This window comes from Salarias fasciatus, chromosome 4 (assembly GCF_902148845.1).
Source record: "Salarias fasciatus chromosome 4, fSalaFa1.1, whole genome shotgun sequence".
Lineage (NCBI taxonomy): Eukaryota > Metazoa > Chordata > Actinopteri > Blenniiformes > Blenniidae > Salarias > Salarias fasciatus.
The window spans coordinates 5,122,151-5,143,449 of record NC_043748.1 but is presented as its reverse complement, the minus strand read 5'-3'; the positions used below and the strand labels follow the sequence as shown (position 1 = coordinate 5,143,449).

General features: G+C 42.1%; 4 protein-coding genes across 4 annotated transcripts in view; 2 read left to right on the top strand and 2 right to left on the bottom strand.

Moving 5' to 3' along the window:
• nprl3 (NPR3-like, GATOR1 complex subunit) overlaps positions 1–21,299 on the top strand; it is a 35,638-nt gene that overhangs the window by 1,018 nt on the left and 13,321 nt on the right. The window contains exon 2 of the mRNA XM_030088735.1: positions 5,350–5,354. The gene's annotated coding sequence lies outside the window, so the exon portion shown is untranslated. The remainder of the gene's footprint in view (positions 1–5,349; positions 5,355–21,299) is intronic.
• Positions 2,562–3,316, bottom strand: LOC115386462 (hemoglobin subunit alpha-A-like). Its single transcript, XM_030088739.1, has 3 exons — positions 3,138–3,316; positions 2,838–3,045; positions 2,562–2,748 (listed from the first exon to the last, which is right to left on the bottom strand). The coding sequence occupies exons 1-3, from the start codon at positions 3,230–3,232 to the stop codon at positions 2,620–2,622; spliced, it is 432 nt and encodes a 143-aa protein (XP_029944599.1). The 5' UTR covers positions 3,233–3,316; the 3' UTR covers positions 2,562–2,619.
• LOC115386464 (hemoglobin subunit alpha-A-like) lies at positions 11,662–12,460 on the bottom strand. The gene is made up of 3 exons (XM_030088741.1): positions 12,301–12,460; positions 12,001–12,208; positions 11,662–11,910 (listed from the first exon to the last, which is right to left on the bottom strand). The coding sequence occupies exons 1-3, from the start codon at positions 12,393–12,395 to the stop codon at positions 11,782–11,784; spliced, it is 432 nt and encodes a 143-aa protein (XP_029944601.1). The 5' UTR covers positions 12,396–12,460; the 3' UTR covers positions 11,662–11,781.
• Positions 15,283–16,042, top strand: LOC115386463 (hemoglobin subunit alpha-A-like). The gene is made up of 3 exons (XM_030088740.1): positions 15,283–15,441; positions 15,534–15,741; positions 15,832–16,042. Exons 1-3 carry the CDS (start codon positions 15,347–15,349, stop codon positions 15,958–15,960), a joined length of 432 nt encoding a protein of 143 aa, XP_029944600.1. The 5' UTR covers positions 15,283–15,346; the 3' UTR covers positions 15,961–16,042.

Below are 21,299 nucleotides of genomic sequence, written 5' to 3'. Positions count from 1 at the left end.
CTTAAGGCGAAAAGAACTCATTGTGGCCAGCTGGCTCAAGGGTCCAGAACTTGAACTTCCAAATAAAGACACTATGGTGGGAGACCTTGCTGTGGATGACCCAGAAGTTCGCAAGGTTATTGTACACAAAATCTCAACTACAAGAACCTCACTGCTTGATCGTTTTCTAAAGTTCTCCAGCTGGATGAAGCTAGTTAAAGCTATAGCCGGACTCATACGACTTGTCAAAGAACTTAAAGGTGTGGTTCAAAGAAGCAATGAGGCTACAAGTCTTAAAGAAAGAACAGATGCTGAACTTCACATCGTAAGCATGGTCCAAAGGGAAGCCATTGCTAAGGAGATCAAAGGTATTCAAGACAAGAAAGAATATCCAAAGACAAAGCAAGCAGGTTGTACAGATTGGATCCTTTCCTGGACGAACAAGGAATCCTCAGGGTGGGAGGTCGTCTGCAGCACGCTGCTTTGCATCAACATGTCAGCATCAGCAATCTTACCAAGTACCAGCCATGTATCACAGTTACTGATCAAGCACCATCATCAATAAGTGGAACACCAAGGGCGTGGCATGACGATCAATGAGCTGCGATCAAATGGAATCTGGATACTTGGATGCAGTCATGCTGTGTCTTCATGTATTTACAAGTGTGTGAAGTGCAGGAAGTTTCGAAGGAGCACTGAAATCAGAAAATGTCAGACCTGCCGCGTGAACGCATGGAAACAACTCCTCCTTTTACCGATTGCGGGATGGATTGCTGTGGTTCATTTTTGGTCAAAGAGGGAAGAAAGCAGTTGAAGCGCTACGGTTTGTTATTTACATGTCTGTGCTCTCGTGCAGTTCATATTGAACTGCTTGACGATTTGACAACAGATGCATTAATAAATACTCTTCGTACTTTCATTGCCATCAGAGGAAACGTCAGACAGCTTCCATCTGATCAGGGCACTAATTTTGTAGGTGCAAGACATGAGTTCCTGAAGGCTTTGAAAGAAATGAATCAAGAACGCCTAAAGCAACTGGGCTGTGAATTTGTCTGGAACCCTCCACCTGCCAGCCATATGGGTGGAGTCTGGGAAAGACAGATCAGCACTGTAAAAAGTGTACTTACGTCCATTCTGGACCAGTCATCTCAAAGACTTGATAGTTCCTCCTTGCGAACTTACTTCTATGAAGTCATGGCAATCATAAACAGCAGGCCTTTAACAGCACACTTACTCAATGATCCAACTGGGCCACAACCTGTCACGCCAACTCACATACTAACGATGAAGTCATCAGTAGTGATGCCACTGCCTGGAGACTTTGTGAAGGCACATATTTATCCCCGCAACAGATGGCAAAGAGTGCAATATCTGACCAATGAGTTCTGGTCTAGATGGAGAAGAGAGTGCCTGTTGAACCAGCAAAAGTGACAAAAGTGGCACAAAACACAGCGAAATGCAAGAATTGGTGACATCGTGATTGTGCAAGATGACAATGCACCAAGGAATGTGTGGAAGTTGGCTAAGGTCACTGATGTTTACCCAAGGTCAAGATGGATGCGTGACGACACTCCAACTGCTGATGAGTGACCACACAGACCTCCGCCACAGCTCAAATCAGTCACCAACAATGCGAATCTGCTCTGTCCAGCTTTACAACTGGCGGTGCACGGCACGCAGCTCGTGGAGAAAATAGAGAGGAGCAGAGCGGCCGCGGTCCACGGCGCGGGCCGCTACGGACGCCGCTGTCCCCCGTGTCCTGTATGACCTGTCAGATAGGTTAACAGTTGCGCCGATCTGACAGTCGGTGTGCGGCGCTTCCCACTTCCGCGTCGGAGGCGGCGTGTCCTGTGTGAACCAGGCGTTTGTCGTCCCCTGTCGGCGGGCCTGCCCAACCATGTGAAAGACTCCCTATCTCTCAATGATAAGAATCCTTTAAAAAATTCCTGGATCCAGACAGTGATCCGGATCATCACCAAAATTTAATCATTCGAAGTTACCCCAAGACCCACCTTTCCACAAAGTTTCATTGCAATCCGTCAATTACTTTTCCGGATCTTGCTAAAAAACCAACCAACAAACCAACCAACCAATAAACCGACATGACTACAGAATCTCCTGGCGGAGGTAATAAATAGTTAGAATCATAAGTTAGGAGTAATGTTAAAGAGTTCATTAAAATGTGGTTCCAAGTTCCCAGTAGGATGATTTATGTTGATGCACATATGCAGAAGAGCATGCAGAAGATCATGTAAGAGAGAAAGGACAGCTGTGGAGTTTATTTCCCGATGGTGCATTTTCATGAAGGTCTTTTGATCCCCTCGACCAGGCCAATGAGTTTTCACAGCTCAATAAACGCCTGTAAACAGAATACTGTTTGAGCTTGTCTTTTCAACTCGAGGGGATCAATAATTTCAATGAAATTAACAAGATAAATATACTTATGTGATAATGCACACTATGGCATGTGGAATGTCCTTTAACATAACAATAATCATTGAAATGCACAATTGCTTGAAAATGGAAAACTTCAAATGAAAGACAAAGTCTTGCATATTCTTTGATTCATTTAATGACCAACCCTTCAGCATTAAAGCGGGTTGTGGATATGATGAGGCTGGATGTCCTCCTCCTCTGGATTTATCGGTATTTCTCGGACAGAGCCACGGCGACCTGCTGCAGGAACTTGTCCATGGAGACGTGCACCTCCGGAGTGAAGTCATTGGGGAAGTAGACGGCCATCACTGTCATCATGTTGTGGAAGAGGGTCTGTCAGGAGAGAAGGCGCACAGTCAGCCTCCATGCTGCAGAAGATGTCCTTTACGCTGCGTAACAGGTGGCTGCTCCAAAGCTCTCACCCTGTGGTTGGCAGGGTCCAGCCTCAGCTTCAGAGCGTGCAGCTCTCCCAGCTCGGCCAGGCCTCCGACAAGGTCGTCGATCTTTGACACGGCGTCTCCAACAGCGAGCATCATGTTGGCACCGTGCTTCTTCACTTGTGGGGAGGTAGGAGTGAGATCGGTGAAGTGGGTGAAGTAAACCTTAAGCTGAGGGTAGGCGGCCAGCATCCTGAGGACATGAAGCAATGAGGATATCACAATGTCACCACGTTCTGAGCATCAAACTTTACTTTGTGTCGAGAATGAGGCAGAGCAACCAACCTGGCCAGAGAATCGCCTCCCATCTCAGCGGCCTTCGGGGCCATTTTCTTCCAGAAGGCGGTCACCACGGCCTTGTCTGTTGCACTGAGACTCATCTTTGCCTTTTCTTCAGCTCGTCAGGAAATATTCCGATATGAAAATGTTGGTAGAGACACGGTGCTGCAGCCTGCTTTTATGCAGCCATTCTGCACCGCACCCCAAGATTCAGTTCCAACCACGCCTGTTGTTTGAGCAAATATGCCAAATGTTTTCAACCTCCTCCTTGAGATAAAGACAAACACAGCCCCTTTTAATTGTGTACATAAGCAGAAATATTTTAATCAAGATATGTCATTTGAAATATCTTAAATAGCATGAATTTAACTGAAGTATTAAATAAATGATGAAGAACCTCAGTGTCGCAACAAAAAAGGAATCTCCTGGTGTTTTCCTTACGTATTTATTGAAGGCTTGCATATACTGAGATATGTTGAAGATTAGTAATGAATGAAGTAGAGAGTCTGAATTTCACAAAACTTTAAACAATAAACTGAATAAAATGTATCTCTAAGCAAGTTTTAAAGCGCAAGTAATAATTTTTGATGTTCACCATTAGTTAAATGGCCTGGGACGACAATTGATTCGTCTTGAAAAAAAAAAAAAAAAAAAAAAATATACACACACACACACACACACACACTATATATATATATATATATATATATGTGTGTGTGTGTGTGTGTGTGTATCGTGCTTTGTTTTTTTCTCCCCAGTGATGTAAATAACCCTAACAACCCAGTTTTCCCATCGTCTCATGGTGTTTGAGCGCTGAGATTGTGACATGGAGTAATTAATCAAAACCTCCAGATTAGTCTCGCAAAAAAGTATCTGATCATTATCTGGTGAAAATGAACCCAATAAATCCATAAGGTGGTCACGTGACTGAGCGGACGGATAACTGCAGGGAAGCTCCATGTCGGAGAAACTGGAGCCCATTCTTAACGGGCCATTGTTCCTTTCTAAACTTTAGTAAAATCATCTACTTTTGTATTATTGTCATTTTTTGACCGTGTTTAGTACAAAACTTGCAATTGCGTTATTATCTGTAGACTTTCAGGTGTCTGATTGCCTTTTCTTTGGCTCAGAGACACTTTTTTCCCTTTTTGGAAACTTGTCCATGACCGCAGCCGTCCTGGCGGTGATGGGTGGACTGGGAAATGCATTGCAGATCACGGAGAACATGAAGAAGGCTCAGTGGATACCGTCAGGCCATGCACCTTTACACACCATATCCATTCCTCTGAAATGCGTCTTTATCTGACCAATGTCCTTGAAGCTGTTGCACAATGCTCCAAATAAGATTGTAATAAAAATGCATCTTTTGAGAATTAGTTTTTCGGTCTATTTCCATCCACTAATCCAGCTTCCATCCAGCAGCCATACAGCCTGGACAGGTCGGCTGCCCATCACAGGAGGACAATATTTTGTAGGTGTTGTTGATAAATTTGGTTTATTTTTGCTTTCCAGTGCGATGGTTCTCATAATTCATTAAATTATCATTAGTCCATCGATATATAAAACCAACTTAACAATGATGCTTTCCTCTTGATGTGATTTCATGCTTTCATCAAACATTCACACTTTCAGATGTATGAAAGAGTGGAACATTGTTCACTATTAGCTGTGAAGACATCTTTAAAAATGTGCAATTTCAGAACAGTGGGTGTGGCCATCTGAAATGAAAGATAATGCAGTATCACAAATCCTGAGCCATGAGGGCCACACCTGAAACTTATATGACTTTAGGTAATAAGAGAGCATTAAAAAACAAAACCTTTTTCAGTTGTAGCTCTCTCATTAAAGGTTTTCATAAACATTTTAATGCAAACAATAAAATAAAGAATAACAAATCAAACTTAACTTTTTCAGGCAAATCTGCAATTTAAAATAAACATCTGCACTTGAATATGAATCATTCTTTCCTCTTTTCATCTGGCATATTTTAGTTTCCTGGTGTAATATCTTCATGTTCAGACTTAACGTCATTACAGTACAAATTCATAACCCCTTCTTTGGTCATTATTACACCAGCAGATTGTTTTCTTCCTATTCCCTCTCTCCAAACACACATTCCTTGCATGTCTTCACTGCATCCACGAACCTTCTTTCTCATTCCCCAGCATCATTTTCCCTGTCATCCTCCCTTCACAAATGACCAAAATCAACAATATAGTATCAGTCAGTTTTAATAAGTAAAGTAAAACCCAAGTATGGCTCTCTTTTTATTTTTGTGTCGAGTTTTGTGTAGATTTTATACAGTTTGTTCCATGATGATATGTGTTTGGTAATTATTTTGAGTTTATTTATTATTTATTTGAGTTTTATTTATCGAGTGAAACACAATGTGATAAATGATTTGTGTTTTGAGACATTCATACAAATGAGCTTGGATGATAGATGGGGCAAGAGCACGAGAACCAAGTTACTGAATATAAACATTTTGTTGTTTGGGTTTTGTCCATTTTTTATTTATTTTTTGTTTTTTTTGCACACTTAAATTATTTCTGTAACTTCCAGCAGAAGCAGTTTTAATAAATACACAATTTCATAATTTCATTTCATAATTTGATATCGATTGAAGGTCAGTAATAAATAAATAAATAGTTAGAATCATATTTTAGAATTTATGTAAAAGAGTTCATTAAAATGTGGAACTAAAGTACCTCGTTCTCAGTAGGATGATTTATGTTGATGCACATATGCATAAGAGCATGCAGAAGATAAAAGAGAAAGAGAGGGACAGCTGTGGAGTTTTTTTTCCTGATGGTGCATTTTCATGAAGGTGTTTTCATCCCCTCGACCGGGCCAATGAGTTTTCACGGCTCAATAAAAGCCCGTAAACAGAACACCGTTGAGCTCGTCTTTTCAACTCGAGGGGATCAACAGTGAAAACTCATGCCTGAGGTGGGAGAGATGACGTCGATCTCAGCCCATAGCCAACGGAGCTGCAAGCAAGTTATCATTGTGCAAGTTAACATCCAGCAGATAAGCCTGTACATAGGCTATACATTGAACTGTGCAAGAGGCAAACTGAGTTAAGAAGCATTATGGGTTTAATCACGAAGTACACATTTAAAACAAGTTAAATGTAAAGAAGTGGAATAACTCACATGTTAAAGGGGCTCTGTCTGCTAACAAGGCAGTATTTTCTAATGTTATGTTCACTTGCTGAATGTTATTAAGTTTAGATGATTTCTAAGTAAGCAAAGACGTGTAAATACCAGTTGAAGACCCATAACCATTCTATTGTGATAAGAGTTTACAGGGTTTTTTTTATTGCTAAAACATGTTTCTCAAAACTGTACGTTTTTTTCAAAACTGCACACACAAAACTCCAAACATCACACACAAATTGGTAAACCCTTACATTCCCTTGAAAAACAACTCTGCCATCAATTCTATTAACGTGTTCACAAAATGGAACTTGTGTTGTGTGTGTGTCATTTGGTAAACACAGCCATATTTTCACATGACACACACATAACATTCATTGAATAAACACAACTAAGCTTTTGGCTGAACACTACCATGTACAGAACACTGAACGCTGAAAACACAATTATTGAAATGGAACACACTGAATTAAAGACAGTGCCCCCTTCTCTCATAGACAAACAAAACATCACAAATTTTCAGACAAAACAATTTATTTTTAAATGCCCCCCCCCCCCCCACCCCCCACCCACATTCAAGCATAAGCATCATGGGGCATCATGCCTCCGGTTTCTGTCTGGCCAGAGGGCCTCATCAACATCACAGGCAATGTCCTCAAGGTTCCAGCAGCACTGGAAGAACTGCCTAGAGTGCCGCATGAAGCCGTGACAGGCCTTAAAGCTCGTGTCCGGAGTTTTGAAAGAGAGAGGTTTGTTATAATCCGGCTCGAGGTTCCGCCCTCCCTCTGCTTTCAAGAGCGACCAAGCCACGTCCCTTTAATTGTGCACGCGCATTATCTGTCGGGTGAAAATGAGAGCCTCCAAGTCCGACAGCATCCTCCATGTTTAGCTGTTTACGGTGGATGTTCAGCAGACAATGGATATATCCGAGGTAAGCGGGGCGGCTGCTGCGTAGCTAACTCACCTCTGCCTGGGCGAGCAGCCGTGCTCTCTGGCTGCGAGCACACTTGATTGACAGCACGACAAGGCGGAAGCTCGAAATCTATTGGCTGAAGCTGACCGGCGCTTTTTCAGATAACATGGGGGTCTGTGAGACGAAGGCGGAGCTCATAAATAATTTTTTGTATTGCTTTATGCTAATATTATATCATAGTATTAAACCAGACTAACACATTTTAGCTCTGTTAAAAAATGATACACTGGAAACGGATGGAAACTCCGGACACGAGCTTTAAAGCAGGGCCGCTGTGGGTATAGATGAACTAGGCGGCAGTGTACGGGATGCCATACACCCCCCCCCCCCTCCCCCAACCCCAACCCCAACCCCACCCCCGACACTCCATGTGAGCACCGAAATGTTTTGTTTCACTTTTTAGTGAGCTTACTGTGAAGGTGCTTATGATACATTCAGTCACTTTTATAGCAGGGAACAAATAAGTTTAAAGGGCTGTATCATGCTTTTTTAGCTAGTCCAAACCCTAGAAATGACATTAACATGGTAATAGTTTATTTTTGGCGCTCAGGAAAAGTCATTTTGTGAGAAATAAAAGATTTTCTGGGGCTAACTCTGAAACCCGGAAGAGAAAACGCTCTGTTCCACTGAAAATCCCGCCTCTGCCCCTGTGGACTTTGACTGACAGCGAACTTCAACCAATCAGCGCTTCAAAACAAATACACTGGCTAGCTTTAGCTCTTTAACTCTAGCTTCTCTGCACGCAAAGACACACGAAAACTTCTTTTCCTGTTAGAAACTCACCAAGAGCAGACCCTTCAGACTCTTGCTCTTGCTTGATTGTTGCTCTCAGACGATGGTCAAAGTTTATTTCTGTAATTGGAGTTACAAAAAGCAGCAACGCTGATTGCCGAGGGCCTGCGGGAGGGGGGCTCAGGGGAGCCATCTTCACCGTGTGACGTGACTGTGGGAAACAGAGCGTTTTGGGTAGGGGAGGGGCTGCCTCTCTGAGCAGCACAACAAGGAGGAAAGCTCAAACGCACAGGCAGGAAGGAAAAAAACCCTTTGGGGGTGTTTTTAGTGAGTACATAACTATATAACAAGGTTAAACATACAAAAGTGAATTTTGCATGATACAGCCCCTTTAAAGTAAGTTCATTTAAGCTGTGAAGGACAATGTATAATTTCAAGTTGAATAATTTGTTGACACTTCATTAAAGTTGAAGATAATCCCAGTTTAAGTTACAGGAAACCTAAGCTACCTCTAAAATGGCTGAATCTGAAGTCAGCAAGACATTACAGGAAACAAGGAAGTTGTAGAGGTGCAGCAGCAGCCTAAAACTGCTGATGAGGATACCGGCCAGAGTTGACAAATTCTTTAATTGGAGTTCTTTGTCAGTTTCGCAAGGGTCCAGTAGTAGTCATAAGTGACATTGAACGAATGTTTCATCAGTTCCATGTCAGAAAGGCAGATCAGGACTATTTAAGGTTTCTTTGGTGGGATAACAGAGATGTCCACGCTGAACCCTCAGTTTACAGGATGAAAGTTCACCTCTTGTGAACTGTGCAAACTACGACCTCAAGAACATTGCTGCCCAAGGACAAGGTCACTTCAGTGAAGTAGCCATTGATTTTATTGAGAAAAACTTCTGCGTAGATGATTGCTTAATAAGTGTGATAACAGAAGAAGAAGCTATTCACTTAATCAGTGAGGCGAGGCAGTTGTGCAGTACTGGCAAACTACAAATTCATGTTTGTTTCCAACTCCCAAAGAGTACTTGCATCACTTCCTGAGGAAGAATGTGCAGAAACAGTAAAGAAGAAAGACTTAGGCTGTGTTCGAAACCGCATACTGCCTACTACATCCTTCCATACTCATACTATCCATCCTGCATCCTGCTTACTCAGTCCATCAAACAGTATGCAAAGCGTTTACACAGCATACTACATAATAACCCACAATGCATTGCACTCCTCCCTGAGCAGAAATCGACCGGCTAAAGCTGATTTCACTTCAGCTCTAAACTCTTCAAATGTATAACTTCATCAAGATTTTTTTTGTAAATTAGGCGACAAAGTGGTCATTTAGAGCCCGAGTGTGTCGTTTATTTGTTCGAATACGTTTATGATTTTGTTCGGACGAATTCGGCGAAATTCACGCCAGCTGCAGTGAGCAACGCATTTCTGGTTATTTTCACAAAAAACCCCCACCCCTTTCCCTTTCTCATGCAAAAAAAAAAAAAAAACCTCAGTGATAAATCTGTGCTTTTACTTTGAAAACAAGAAGCCAATCTTTCAGCAATATATCTCGCTTAACATCGCCGTTTGGACCGGTGTCTCGTTAACGGACCAGTTATGATGCCAGTTATGATGCCTTACCGACGGAGAGTTTTTTTCGGCTCTTCAACGAAGATCGGCTCGCCATCTTCAGTACATCATGGTTGCTTTCAACATGGACTTGTTGTCAGATGTAAGTGTTTTTTTTTTTTTTGTTTTTTTTTTTACTATTTTTAATCAATGTAAATCCAATCAGAAATCTTGAAACAGAACATACCTACTAGCACAAAAATTGGAGGGAAAATTGTATCTAGTACCATGCTCAGCTTGCTAAATGTACATCATTAAGAAACAGTCATTGTGAATTAAATAAAGTTTATTCAAATGTGCATCGCATTGCATCTTGGGTAATTTCAGTATGAGTAGTGAACTCACGATGTCTACTCAACATTTCTGGCAAATGCAGTATGCATCCGGGAACTTCTCGCCTACTCAAAATCGCATACTGCCAGTGTAAACGCGCTGCATACTCAATAAGTTAGTATGAGTAGTAGGTAAGTATGCGTTTTCGAACACAGCCTTAGACTTGGGTGAGCCACAGATCGAGACAGCTCTGGGAGTCAAATGGTGCGTCACCTCAGATCAGTTCCAGTTTAGAGTAGTTGTAAATGAACGTCCGGTCTCCAGAAGAGGAATCTTATCAACAGTGGTGTCCATCTTTGACCCTTTCGGCTTTGTAGCACCTTTCATTTTGCTTGGAAAGCAAATTCTCCAACAATTTATGCTGAGAAAACATTGGATGGGACAAACCATTATCTGATGATCGTTCACGGTGGGAGTCATGGCTCTTGGATCTACAAAATCCAGCTGATGTCAAGATCCAGCAATGCTACCTGCCAGAGGGTTTCACAGAGGTTCAAAGACAAGAGTTTAATCACTTTCGGATGCAAGTGTCTCGGGGTATGGTGAATGTACCTACCTGAGAGCAATCAGTGTGACAGGACAAGTCCACGTTTCTCTAGTTATGGGTAAAGCCAGATTTGCCCCCATAAAGGTCACTAGAACTTGAACGGTCAGCAGCTGTTGTGGCAGTCCGCACAAGTGACTTGCTAAGGAAGGAATTACAAATGGAAAATGTTCAAGAGTTCTTCTGGACAGACTCAAGTGTAGTTCTGTATTACATTACCAACGAGGCTAGACGATTCCACATTTTTGGGGAAAAACCAGTCCAGCGTATCAAAGATACCACTGATCCAAGTCAATGGAGACATGTGACATCTGAAGAAAACCCTACCGATCACGCCTCAAGGGGTCTTAAGATGAAAGAACTCATTGTGTCCAGCTGGCTCAAGGGTCCAGAATTTGAACTTCCAAATAAAGACACTATGGTGGGAGACCTTGCTGTGGATGTCCCAGAAGTTCGCAAGGTTATTGTACACAAAATCTCAACTACAAGAACCTCACTGCTTGATCGTTTTCTAAAGTTCTCCAGCTGGATGAAGCTAGTTAAAGCTATAGCCGGACTCATACGACTTGTCGAAGAACTTAAAGGTGTGGTTCAAAGAAGCAATGAGGCTACAAGTCTTAAAGAAAGAACAGATGCTGAACTTCACATCATAAGCATGGTCCAAAGGGAAGCCATTGCTAAGGAGATCAAAGGTATTCAAGACAAGAAAGGAATATCCAAAGACAAAGCAAGCAGGTTGTACAGATTGGATCCTTTCCTGGACGAACAAGGAATCCTCAGGGTGGGAGGTCGTCTGAAGCACGCTGCTTTGCATATTTTAGGATTAATGTTAAAGAGTTCATTAAAATGTGGTTCCTAGTTCCCAGGAGGATGATTTATGTTGATGCACATATGCAGAAGAGCATGCAGAAGATCATGTAAGAGAGACAGAGAGGGACAGCTGTGGAGTTTATTTCCTGATGGTGCATTTTCATGAAGGTCTTTTGATCCCCTCGACCAGGCCAATGAGTTTTCACGGCTCAATAAACGCCTGTAAACAGAATACTGTTGAGCTCGTCTTTTCAACTCGAGGGGATCAATAATTTCAATGAAATATACAAGATAAATATACTTATGTGATAATCACACTATGGCATGTGGAATGTCCGTTAAAAATAATCATTGAAATGCATGTGCTTGAACTGGAAAACTTCAAATGAAAGACAAAGTCTTTCTTTATTCATTTTATTGACCAGACCCTTCAGTATTAAAGCGGCTTGTGGATATGATGAGGCTGGATGTCCTCCTCCTCTGGATTTATCGGTATTTCTCGGACAGAGCCAGGGCGACCTGCTGCAGGAACTTGTCCATGGAGACGTGGACCTCTGGAGTGAAGTCATTGGGGAAGTAGACAGCCATCACCAGCATCATGTTGTGGAAGAGGGTCTGTCAGGAGAGAAAGGCGCACAGTCAGCCTCCATGCCTGCAGAAATGTCCTTTATGCTGCGTAACAGGTGGCTGTTCCAAAGCTCTCACCTTGTGGTTGGCAGGGTCCAGCCTCAGCTTCAGAGCGTGCAGCTCTCCCAGCTCGGCCAGGCCTCCGACAAGGTCGTCGATCTTTGACACGGCGTCTCCGACAGCGTTCATCATTCTGGCACCGTGCTTCTTCACTTGTGGGGAGTTAGGACCGAGATCGGTGAAGCGGGTGAAGTAAACCTTAGTCTGGGGGTAGGCGGCCAGCATCCTGAGGACATGAAGCAACGAGGATATCACAATGTCACCACGTTCTGAGCATATAACTTAACTTTGTGTCGAGAATGAGGCAGAGCAACCAACCTGGTCAGAGAATCGCCTCCCATCTCAGAGGCCTTCGGGGCCATTTTATTCCAGAAAGCGGTCACCAGGGACTTGTCCTTTGCACTGAGACTCATCTTTGCCTTTTCTTCAGCTCGTCAGGAAATATTCTGATATGAAAATGTTGGTAGAGACACGTTGCTGCAGCTTGCTTTTATGCAGCCATTCTGCACCGCACCCCAAGATTCAGTTCCAACCACGCCTGTTGTTTTAACAAATATGCCAAATGTTTTCAACCTCCTCCTTGAGATAAAGACAAACACAGCCCCTTTTAATTGTGTACATCAGTAGAATTATATTAATCAAGATATGTCATTTCTAATATCTTAAATTGCACGTTTTTTGCGTAAAATTCACAAATTAAGTTTTAAGTTTTAATCTGACTGAATTGAACTGAATTTAACTGAAGTATTACGTAATAAAATTCCCGATTTAATAATACATAGGAAGAGAATTTATTTCAAACTGATTCATGGATAATTCTGGATGTAAGAATGCAGTTTTTCAGCAGATTATATAAATAAAATATATTCAACACAGATAATTGTTTTATCTTGGTTAATAAAAAAATGGAATCATAAAACTGAAACAAAAGTAAAACATATTTGAGATATTTGAATGAGATTATATGCTGTCAGTGTTATTTCGCTGTGTTAAAGATGGATGAAAGCAAGTGGGTTTTTGTTCTCCGGATCCAGTAGTTGAGTCATTCGACAATTCTACTCTCCATTGCAATTCTATTCTCATTGAGCAGACGCTTTTGTCCAAAGCGGCATACAACACAAGCAAGGATTCAGACATAAGAAAGAAACTTTTAGTAGGTGCTTCAATTGCTTCAAGTGTGAATGGTCAAAGGAGTTGCCATCAAGTTGCAGAAGAAGTGCCAACCACAACCCCCCCTTTTTTTTTTTTTTTTGGTCAACTTAGTCAGCGAGTCAATAAGTGCTGGATTTTGGACCACCTGACTTATTCTACCCTTAAGGTGGAGTCGGATTAAGCGCCAAGGTGTTCTCTGAACAACTGAGTCTTCAATTGTCTCTTAAAAGCAGTAAGGGAATCGGCCGAACGCACAGAGTTTGGTAGTTTGTTCCACCATTTGGGAACAACAGAGGAGAAGAGTCTGACTGGAGGTTTAGAGCTGTGCTGGGCTGGAAACACCAGGCATCTCTCACATGCAGAGCGTGAAGCAGAGTAGACCTGGATCAGGGAATCCAGGTAGGCTGGAGCAGTTCTTGTAAAATGTTTTGTAAGCCAGGAGGAGAGTTTTGAATTTGATTCTGGCTGCAACTGGAAGCCAGTGAAGGGAGATGAACAGGGGAGTGACATGAGCTCTTTTGGGCTGGTTGAAGACCAGACGTGCTGCTGCATTCTGGATCATCTGTAGAGGTTTGACTCTACATGCAGAGAGTCGTGCCAGAAGAAAGACATCACAAGAGCCTGAACCAGAAGTTGTGTGGCCTGTTGGGTCAGGAAGGGTCTGATCTTCCTGATGTTGTAGAGGGTATGACGACAAGACCGAGAAACTGAGGCCACGTGAACCTTAAAGGTCAGCTGGTCATCAATCATGACACCCAGGTTTCTGGCTGGGTTTGTGGGCACAAGTAGGCTCCAGTGAAGTTGGACGCTGATCTGAGGCTGGACAGATGGACAAGCTAGAAAGACCATGAGTTCAGTCTTAGATAGATTTAGCTGAAGGTGGCTTTCCTTCATCCAGGTGGAGATATCAGCCAGACATGCTGATATCCGAGCTGAGGCTGTTGTGTCGTCAGGTGGAAAAGAGAGGAAGAGCTGAGTGTCATCAGCATAACAGTGGTAGGAGAAGCCATGGGAGCGAATCACTGCACCAAGTGAGGTGGTGTACAGAGAGAAGAGTAAGGGACCAAGCACAGACCCCTGAGGGACCCCTGTTGATAGGCCACAACAGTACAGAACCTGAGAGGCCTAGGTCAGAGAGTGTGGATAAGAGGATTTGATGGTTCACTGTGTCAACGGCAGCAGACAAGTCCAGCAGCAGTAGGAAAGAGGCCTGACCAGCTGCTCTTGCCAGCTGCAGAGATACTTCACTGATAGGAGTGCAGTCTCGGTGGAGTGGTTGCATCTGAAGCCTGACTGAAAAGGGTCAAGCAGGTTGTTGTTCCGCAGATGTTCAGAGACTTGGTTAAATACTGAGCGCTCCAGTATTTTCGACAGGAATGGCAGAAGTGAGACGGGCCTGGGCTGGGTTGACATGAGGCTTTTTGAGCAGTGGGGTGATGCGGGCTTCTTTAAAAGTAACAGGAAAAATGCTGTTTCCAGGAAAGAATTGACAATGTGCGTGACTGCAGGTTTGATTATGGGCAAGATGGTCTGCAGGATGCTGGTGGGTATTGGATCGAGAGGACATGTTGTAGGTTTTGAGCTCAGAAGAAGTCTGGAGACTTCATCCTCGCCCAGAGGAGCAAAAGAGAAGAGTGAAGGAGCAGTCGTGGGTTTGAGCTGACTGGACTCAGACTGGAGTCATAATTAATAACTTGATCAATATATTGTCGCTTATGATAATCTTAAAAGTTAGATAAGCCAAGTTCACCAACACCTCCACAATATTGATGGACTGCTGACCTGCTGGCTGGATCCTGTATCCTGTAGTTTCGTGATGGTGCTGCACTCTTAATCGGTCCACTGAATCACTTGACCACGTTCAGGGTCTCTTGAGTTCACTGAAACAAATTATGGTCCGGAGGTTTTGATTAATCACTCCAACTTTAAACGTCAATTCAGTTCAGTCACATCAAAACGTGCAAGAGTAAGATATGAGAAATCTTGATTAAAATAATTCTACTGATGTACACAATTAAAAGGGGCTGTGTTTGTCTTTATCTCAAGGAGGAGGTTGAAAACATTTGGCATATTTGCTCAAACAACAGGCGTGGTTGGAACTGAATCTTGGGGTGCGGTGCAGAATGGCTGCATAAAAGCAGGCTGCAGCACCGTGTCTCTACCAACATTTTCATATCGGAATATTTCCTGACGAGCTGAAGAAAAGGCCAAGATGAGTCTCAGTGCAACAGACAAGGCCGTGGTGACCGCCTTCTGGAAGAAAATGGCCCCGAAGGCCTCTGAGATGGGAGGCGATTCTCTGGCCAGGTTGGTTGCTCTGCCTCATTCTCAACACAAAGTAAAGTTTGATGCTCAGAACGTGGTGACATTGTGATATCCTCGTTGCTTCATGTCCTCAGGATGCTGGCCGCCTACCCCCAGATTAAGGTTTACTTCACCAACTTCACCGATCTCGGTCCTAACTCCCCACAAGTGAAGAAGCACGGTGCCAACATGATGAACGCTGTCGGAGATGCCGTGTCAAAGATCGACGACCTTGTCGGAGGCCTGGCCGAGTTGGGAGAATTTCACGCTCTGAAGCTGAGGCTGGACCCTGCCAACCACAGGGTGAGAGCTTTGGAGCAGCCACCTGTTACGCAGCGAAAAGGACATTTCTGCAGGCATGGAGGCTGACTGTGTGCCTTTCTCTCCTGACAGACCCTCTTCCATAACATGATGACGGTGATGGCCGTCTACTTCCCCAATGACTTCACTCCAGAGGTGCACGTCTCCATGGACAAGTTCCTGCAGCAGGTCGCCGTGGCTCTGTCCGAGAAATACCGATAAATCCAGAGGAGGAGGACATCCAGCCTCATCATATCCACAACCCGCTTTAACACTGAAGGGTTCGCTCAATAAAACGAGTGAAAGAAATATGCAAGACTTTGTCTTTTCTTCCTGATCCTCTTGTCTCACATGACAAAATAATTTCTAATAATGTGGTTTTGCAGTTCAAGCGTTGTGCTTGTCGATATCTACTTTTAAGGGACATTCCTCAAACCTGCCATGTGATTATCACATAACTACATTTATCTTGTATATTCCATTGCTATAATTTAAGTGTGCAAAAAAAATGACAAAACCCAAACAACAAAAATCAAGTTATATTCAATAGCTTGGTTCACGTGCTCCTGCCCCATTTATCAGTAGTCATATCATCCAAGCTCATTTAAATGAATGTCTCAAAACACAAATCATGTCATATTGTGTTTCAATAGATAAATAAAACTGAAAATAATTACCAAACACATATCATCATGGAACAAGCAATATAAAACATACACAAAACTAGAGCACAAAAATAAAAAGAGAGCCATACTTGGGTTTTACTTTACTTATTAAAACTGACTGACACTATATTGTTGATTTTGGTCATGTGTGAAGGGAGGATGACAGGGAAAATGATGCTGGGGAATGAGGAAGAAGGTTCGTGGATGCAGTGAGGACATGCAAGAAATTTGTGTTTGGAGAGAGGGAATAGGAAGAAGACGATCTGCTGGTGTAAAAATGACCAAAGAAACCAGGAAACTAAAATATGCCAGATGAAAAGAGGAAAGAATGATTCATATTCAAGTTCAGATATTTTAAATTGCAGATTTGCCTGAAAAAGTTAAATTTGATTTGTTATTTTTTCTTTTATCGTTTGCATTAAAATATCTATGAAAACCTTTAATGAGAGAGCTACAACTGAAAAAAAAAGTTTTTTGTTTTTTTTAATGCTCTCTTATTACCTAAAGTCATATAAGTTTCAGGTGTGGCCCTCATGGCTCAGGATTTGTGATACTGCATTATCTTTCATTTCAGATGGCCACACCCACTGTTCTGAAATTGCACATTTTTAAAGATGTCTTCACAGCAAATAGCGAACAATGTTCCACTCTTTCATACATCTGAAAGTGTGAATGTTTGATGAAAGCATGAAATCACATCAAGAGGAAAGCATCATTGTTAAGTTGGTTGTATATATTGATGGACTTAGAATAATTTAATGAATAATTATGAGAACCATCGCACTATAAAGTAATAATAAACCAAATTTATCAACAACACCTACAAAATACTGTCCTCCTGTGATGGGCAGCCGACCTGTCCAGGCTGTATGGCTGCTGGATGGAAGCTGGATTAGTGGATGGAAATAGACCGAAAAACTAATTCTCAAAAGATGCATTTTATTCCAATCTTATTTGGAGCATTGTGCAACAGCTTCAAGGACATTGGTCAGATAAAGACGCATTTCAGAGCAATGGATGTGGTGTGTAAAGGTGCATGGCCTGACGGTATCCACTGAGCCTTCTTCATGTGCTCCGTGATCTGCAATGCATTTCCCAGTTCACCCATCACCGCCAGGATGGCTGTGGTCATGGACGAGTTTCCAAAAAGGGAAAAAAAAGTGTCACTGAGCCAAAGAAAAGGCGATCAGACGCCTGAAAGTGTACAGATAATAACGCAATTGCAAGTTTTGAACTGAATACGATCAAAAATCGACAAATAATACAAAAGTAGATGATTTTACTAGAGGAACAATATCCCGTCCAGAACCTGGAATCCAGTTTGGAGCTTCCCAATGATGGCGCTGCGCTCTCGATCCGTCCGATCAGTCACGTGACTACCTGAAGGATTTATTGAGTTCATTTTACAGTTTTTCACAATTGCTAAAACACTAAACCCCATTGCCTGAACCAAACTCTCAGTGGCCTAAACTCATTTTTCGAATCAAACACTCTTTTGGCAAAAACTTAAACACTGTTCAGGTCCTATGCTCAATTTTCAAAACCGATCTGCTCTTTTTTGCAAAACCTTAGGCACATTCTCAGTCACTAAACACATTTCACAACATTTTTGCAAAATTGTAATCACAGGCAGCAAAATGTGAACACAACTCCAACACAGCTGTCATCTTTTACACACAACAACTCAAAACTGAACACACATATTTCTAATGATGTGATCAGACCAAGTGCACACAGAGACAAGATGCTGGAGACTGAACCTCCAGGACCGTGACCATGCAGTAGTCTGCTTTTGTTTTGTTTGTTTTGTATTTATTTTTTGTTATGACGGTCAATTTAGATATCACTTTGACTTAGATGGGTTTTTTTTTCCTAAATGCATTTCAAATACGTAAAATAAAAATTTTCTGTGCACCACACACTCTGAAAACTGCTGGGTTACTGTAAAAATAACCCACATTGAGTGGAATTGCTGACCCAGCACTGGGCCCAAAAGGGACCGAGCCAAAGCTGGGTTATTTCTACCCAGCTGTTTGGGCTGAAGATTTGACCCTGATGCTGGGTCAGGATTTATCAGCCGGTCTGGGAAGGTTACTTTACAGTAAAAATGTAAACCCTTAGAATTCAGAAACACGTGCCCTCTGCCATGCAAGGCTGTCAAACCCTCCACTGGAAGCCAGCTGGGGTACAGTGCCGTTCATTGACATGTAGAGGAAAAGATTTGAACTAACAATCTCACAACTGCTAGACAACCACTCTTCCAACTGAGCCACAGCCACACATGAGTATAAGGAGGGGGATGTCATATGTCTTTTCCTTCTTAGCCATTGCAATAATCTTCTGTGAGAGCACAGGACTCCAGTTTTCTGTTGCGTTTGTTGCCAGAAGTCTCCAGATGCAAGAAGGAGAAGGAGTTGCAAGAGTGTTCAAAATGGTGATTTTGTTCAAATCATCAACTCACTCTGCTGGGTCGACACAATTCATCTAATTTGGGGTAAAAGTGACCCAATCTGCACAAAATCTAGCGCTACCCAGGAAATGGGTTGGGAAAATAACCCAGCAGGTTTAAAAGTGTGGACTGCTTGCTGTGTCCTCAGTGATTTCATGTAGTGTCTAATGAACGATCTGAGGTGAACATGTTTTTACCTGCTGTGTGTAAGATCTGAACACATAGTGTGGTTTTGATCACAAGAGAACTGGTTTTGAGGCGATAATTTGATTTTGACAGAAATGTCTGAGGTTTTTGTGAATGTAGTGTGGATTTTTGGATTTGTGTTTAAGGTTTTGAGAAAATGGATGGAGGTTTCAAGAAATGTGTTTTAGCAATTGTGAAAAACTGTAAGTTTTTGCCAAAAGAGTGTTTGATTCGAAAAATGATTTTAGGCCAGTGACAGTTTGGTTCAGGCAATGGGGTTTAGTGTTTTAGCAATTGTGAAAAACTGTAAATCTTGACCCAGCATCAGGGTCAACTCTTCAACCCAAACGGCTGGGTAGAAATAACCCAGCATTGGCTCGGTCCCTTTTGGACCCAGCGCTGGGTCAGCAATTCCACCCAATGTGGGTTATTTTTACAGTAACCAGCAGTTTTCAGAGTGTGTAGTGCACAGAATTTTTTTTATTTTACATATTGGAAATGCATTTAGGAAAAAAAAAAAGCATCTAAGTCAAAGTGATATCTAAATTCACAGTCATAACAAAAAATAAATACATAACAAAAGCACACTACTGCATGGTCATGGTCATGGAGATTCAGTCTCCAGCATCTTGTCTTTGTGCACACTTGGTCTGATCACATCATTAGAAATATGTGTGTTCAGTTTTGAGTTCTTGTGTGTAAAAGATGACAGCTGTGTTGGAGTTGTGTTCACATTTTGCTGCCAGTGATTACAATTTTGCAAAAATGTTGTGAAATGTGTTTAGTGACTGAGAATGTGTCTAAGGTTTTGCGAAAAAGAGTAGATGGGTTTTGCAAATTGAGCATAGGACCTGAACAGTGTTTAAGTTTATGCCAAAAGAGTGTTTGATTCGAAAAAGGAGTTTAGGCCACTGAGAATTTGGTTCAGGCAATGGGGTTTAGTGTTTGAGCAATTGTGAAAAACTGTAACCAGATAATGATCAGATAGTTTTTTGCAAAACTCGATAATCTGGAGGTTTTGATTAATTACTCCATGTCACAATCTCAGCCCTGGAACACCACAGACAACAGGAAAACTGGGTTGTTAGGGTTATTTACATTACTGGGGGGGGGGACAAATCACGATAATACTTTTTTTTTTTTCCGAGACGAATCAATTGTCATCATGGGCCATTTAACTAATGGTGAAAATCAAAAATTATTACTTGCGCTTTAAAACGTGCTTGGAGATACATTTTATTCAGTTTATTGTTTAAAGTTTTGTGAAATTCAGACTCTTTCCTTCACTCATTACTAATCTTCAACATATCTCAGCATATGCAATTCTTCAGTAAATTCGTAAGGAAAACACCACGAGATTCCTTTTCTTATGACACAGGTTCTTCATTCATCAGGTATTTACAGTTTTTCACAATTGCTAAAACACTAAACCCCATTGCCTGAACCAAATTCTCAGTGGCCTAAACTCATTTTTCGAATCAAACACTCTTTTGGCAAAAATTTAAACACTGTTCAGGTCCTATGCTCAATTTGCAAAACCCATCTGCTCTTTTTTTGCAAAACCTTAGACACATTCTCAGTCACTAAACATATTTCACAACATTTTTGCAAAATTGTAATCACAGGCAGCAAAATGTGAACACAACTCCAACACAGCTGTCATCTTTTACACACAACAACTCAATACTGAACACACATATTTCTAAATGATGTGATCAGAACAAGTGCGCACAAAGACAAGATGCCTGCCATGCAAGGCTGTCAAACCCTCCACTGGAAGCCAACTGGGGTTCATTGCAGTTCATCGACATGTAGAGGAAAAGATTCGAACTAACAACCTCACAACTGCTAAATCATTCTACCAACTTAGCTACAGCCACACATGTCCATAATGAGAGGGATGTCATACGTCTTTTCCTTCTTTGCCATTTCAATAATCTGTGAGAACACAGGACTCCAGTTTTCTGTTGCGTATGTTGCCAGAAGTTCTTCAGACGCAAGAAAGAGAAGGAGTTGCAGGAATGTTCAAAATGGTGATTCCTCTCTTCCCTTCAGCCCACGAAATCATCAAGTCACTCTGCTGGGTCAACACAATTCACCTAATTTTGGGTAAAAGCGACCCAATCTGCACAAAATCTAGGGCTACCCAGAAAATGGGTTGGGAAAATAACCAAGCAGGTTTAAGAGTGTGGACTGCTGCTGTGTCCTCAGTTATTTCATGTATTGTCTCATGAATGATCTGAGGTGCTGTGTGTAAGATC

What these genes read in the sequence shown, in the direction of transcription:
- LOC115386462 (XM_030088739.1), bottom strand. Translation starts at nt 3,232, where the DNA reads ATGAGTCTCAGTGCAACAGACAAGGCCGTGGTGACCGCCTTCTGGAAG. An exon ending in GGAGGCGATTCTCTGGCCAG is followed by an intron (nt 3,046 to 3,137) that starts GTTGGTTGCTCT and finishes TCATGTCCTCAG; the next exon opens with GATGCTGGCCGCCTACCCTC. An exon ending in TGGACCCTGCCAACCACAGG is followed by an intron (nt 2,749 to 2,837) that starts GTGAGAGCTTTG and finishes CTCTCCTGACAG; the next exon opens with ACCCTCTTCCACAACATGAT.
- LOC115386464 (XM_030088741.1), bottom strand. Translation starts at nt 12,395, where the DNA reads ATGAGTCTCAGTGCAAAGGACAAGTCCCTGGTGACCGCTTTCTGGAAT. An exon ending in GGAGGCGATTCTCTGACCAG is followed by an intron (nt 12,209 to 12,300) that starts GTTGGTTGCTCT and finishes TCATGTCCTCAG; the next exon opens with GATGCTGGCCGCCTACCCCC. An exon ending in TGGACCCTGCCAACCACAAG is followed by an intron (nt 11,911 to 12,000) that starts GTGAGAGCTTTG and finishes CTCTCCTGACAG; the next exon opens with ACCCTCTTCCACAACATGAT.
- LOC115386463 (XM_030088740.1), top strand. Translation starts at nt 15,347, where the DNA reads ATGAGTCTCAGTGCAACAGACAAGGCCGTGGTGACCGCCTTCTGGAAG. An exon ending in GGAGGCGATTCTCTGGCCAG is followed by an intron (nt 15,442 to 15,533) that starts GTTGGTTGCTCT and finishes TCATGTCCTCAG; the next exon opens with GATGCTGGCCGCCTACCCCC. An exon ending in TGGACCCTGCCAACCACAGG is followed by an intron (nt 15,742 to 15,831) that starts GTGAGAGCTTTG and finishes CTCTCCTGACAG; the next exon opens with ACCCTCTTCCATAACATGAT.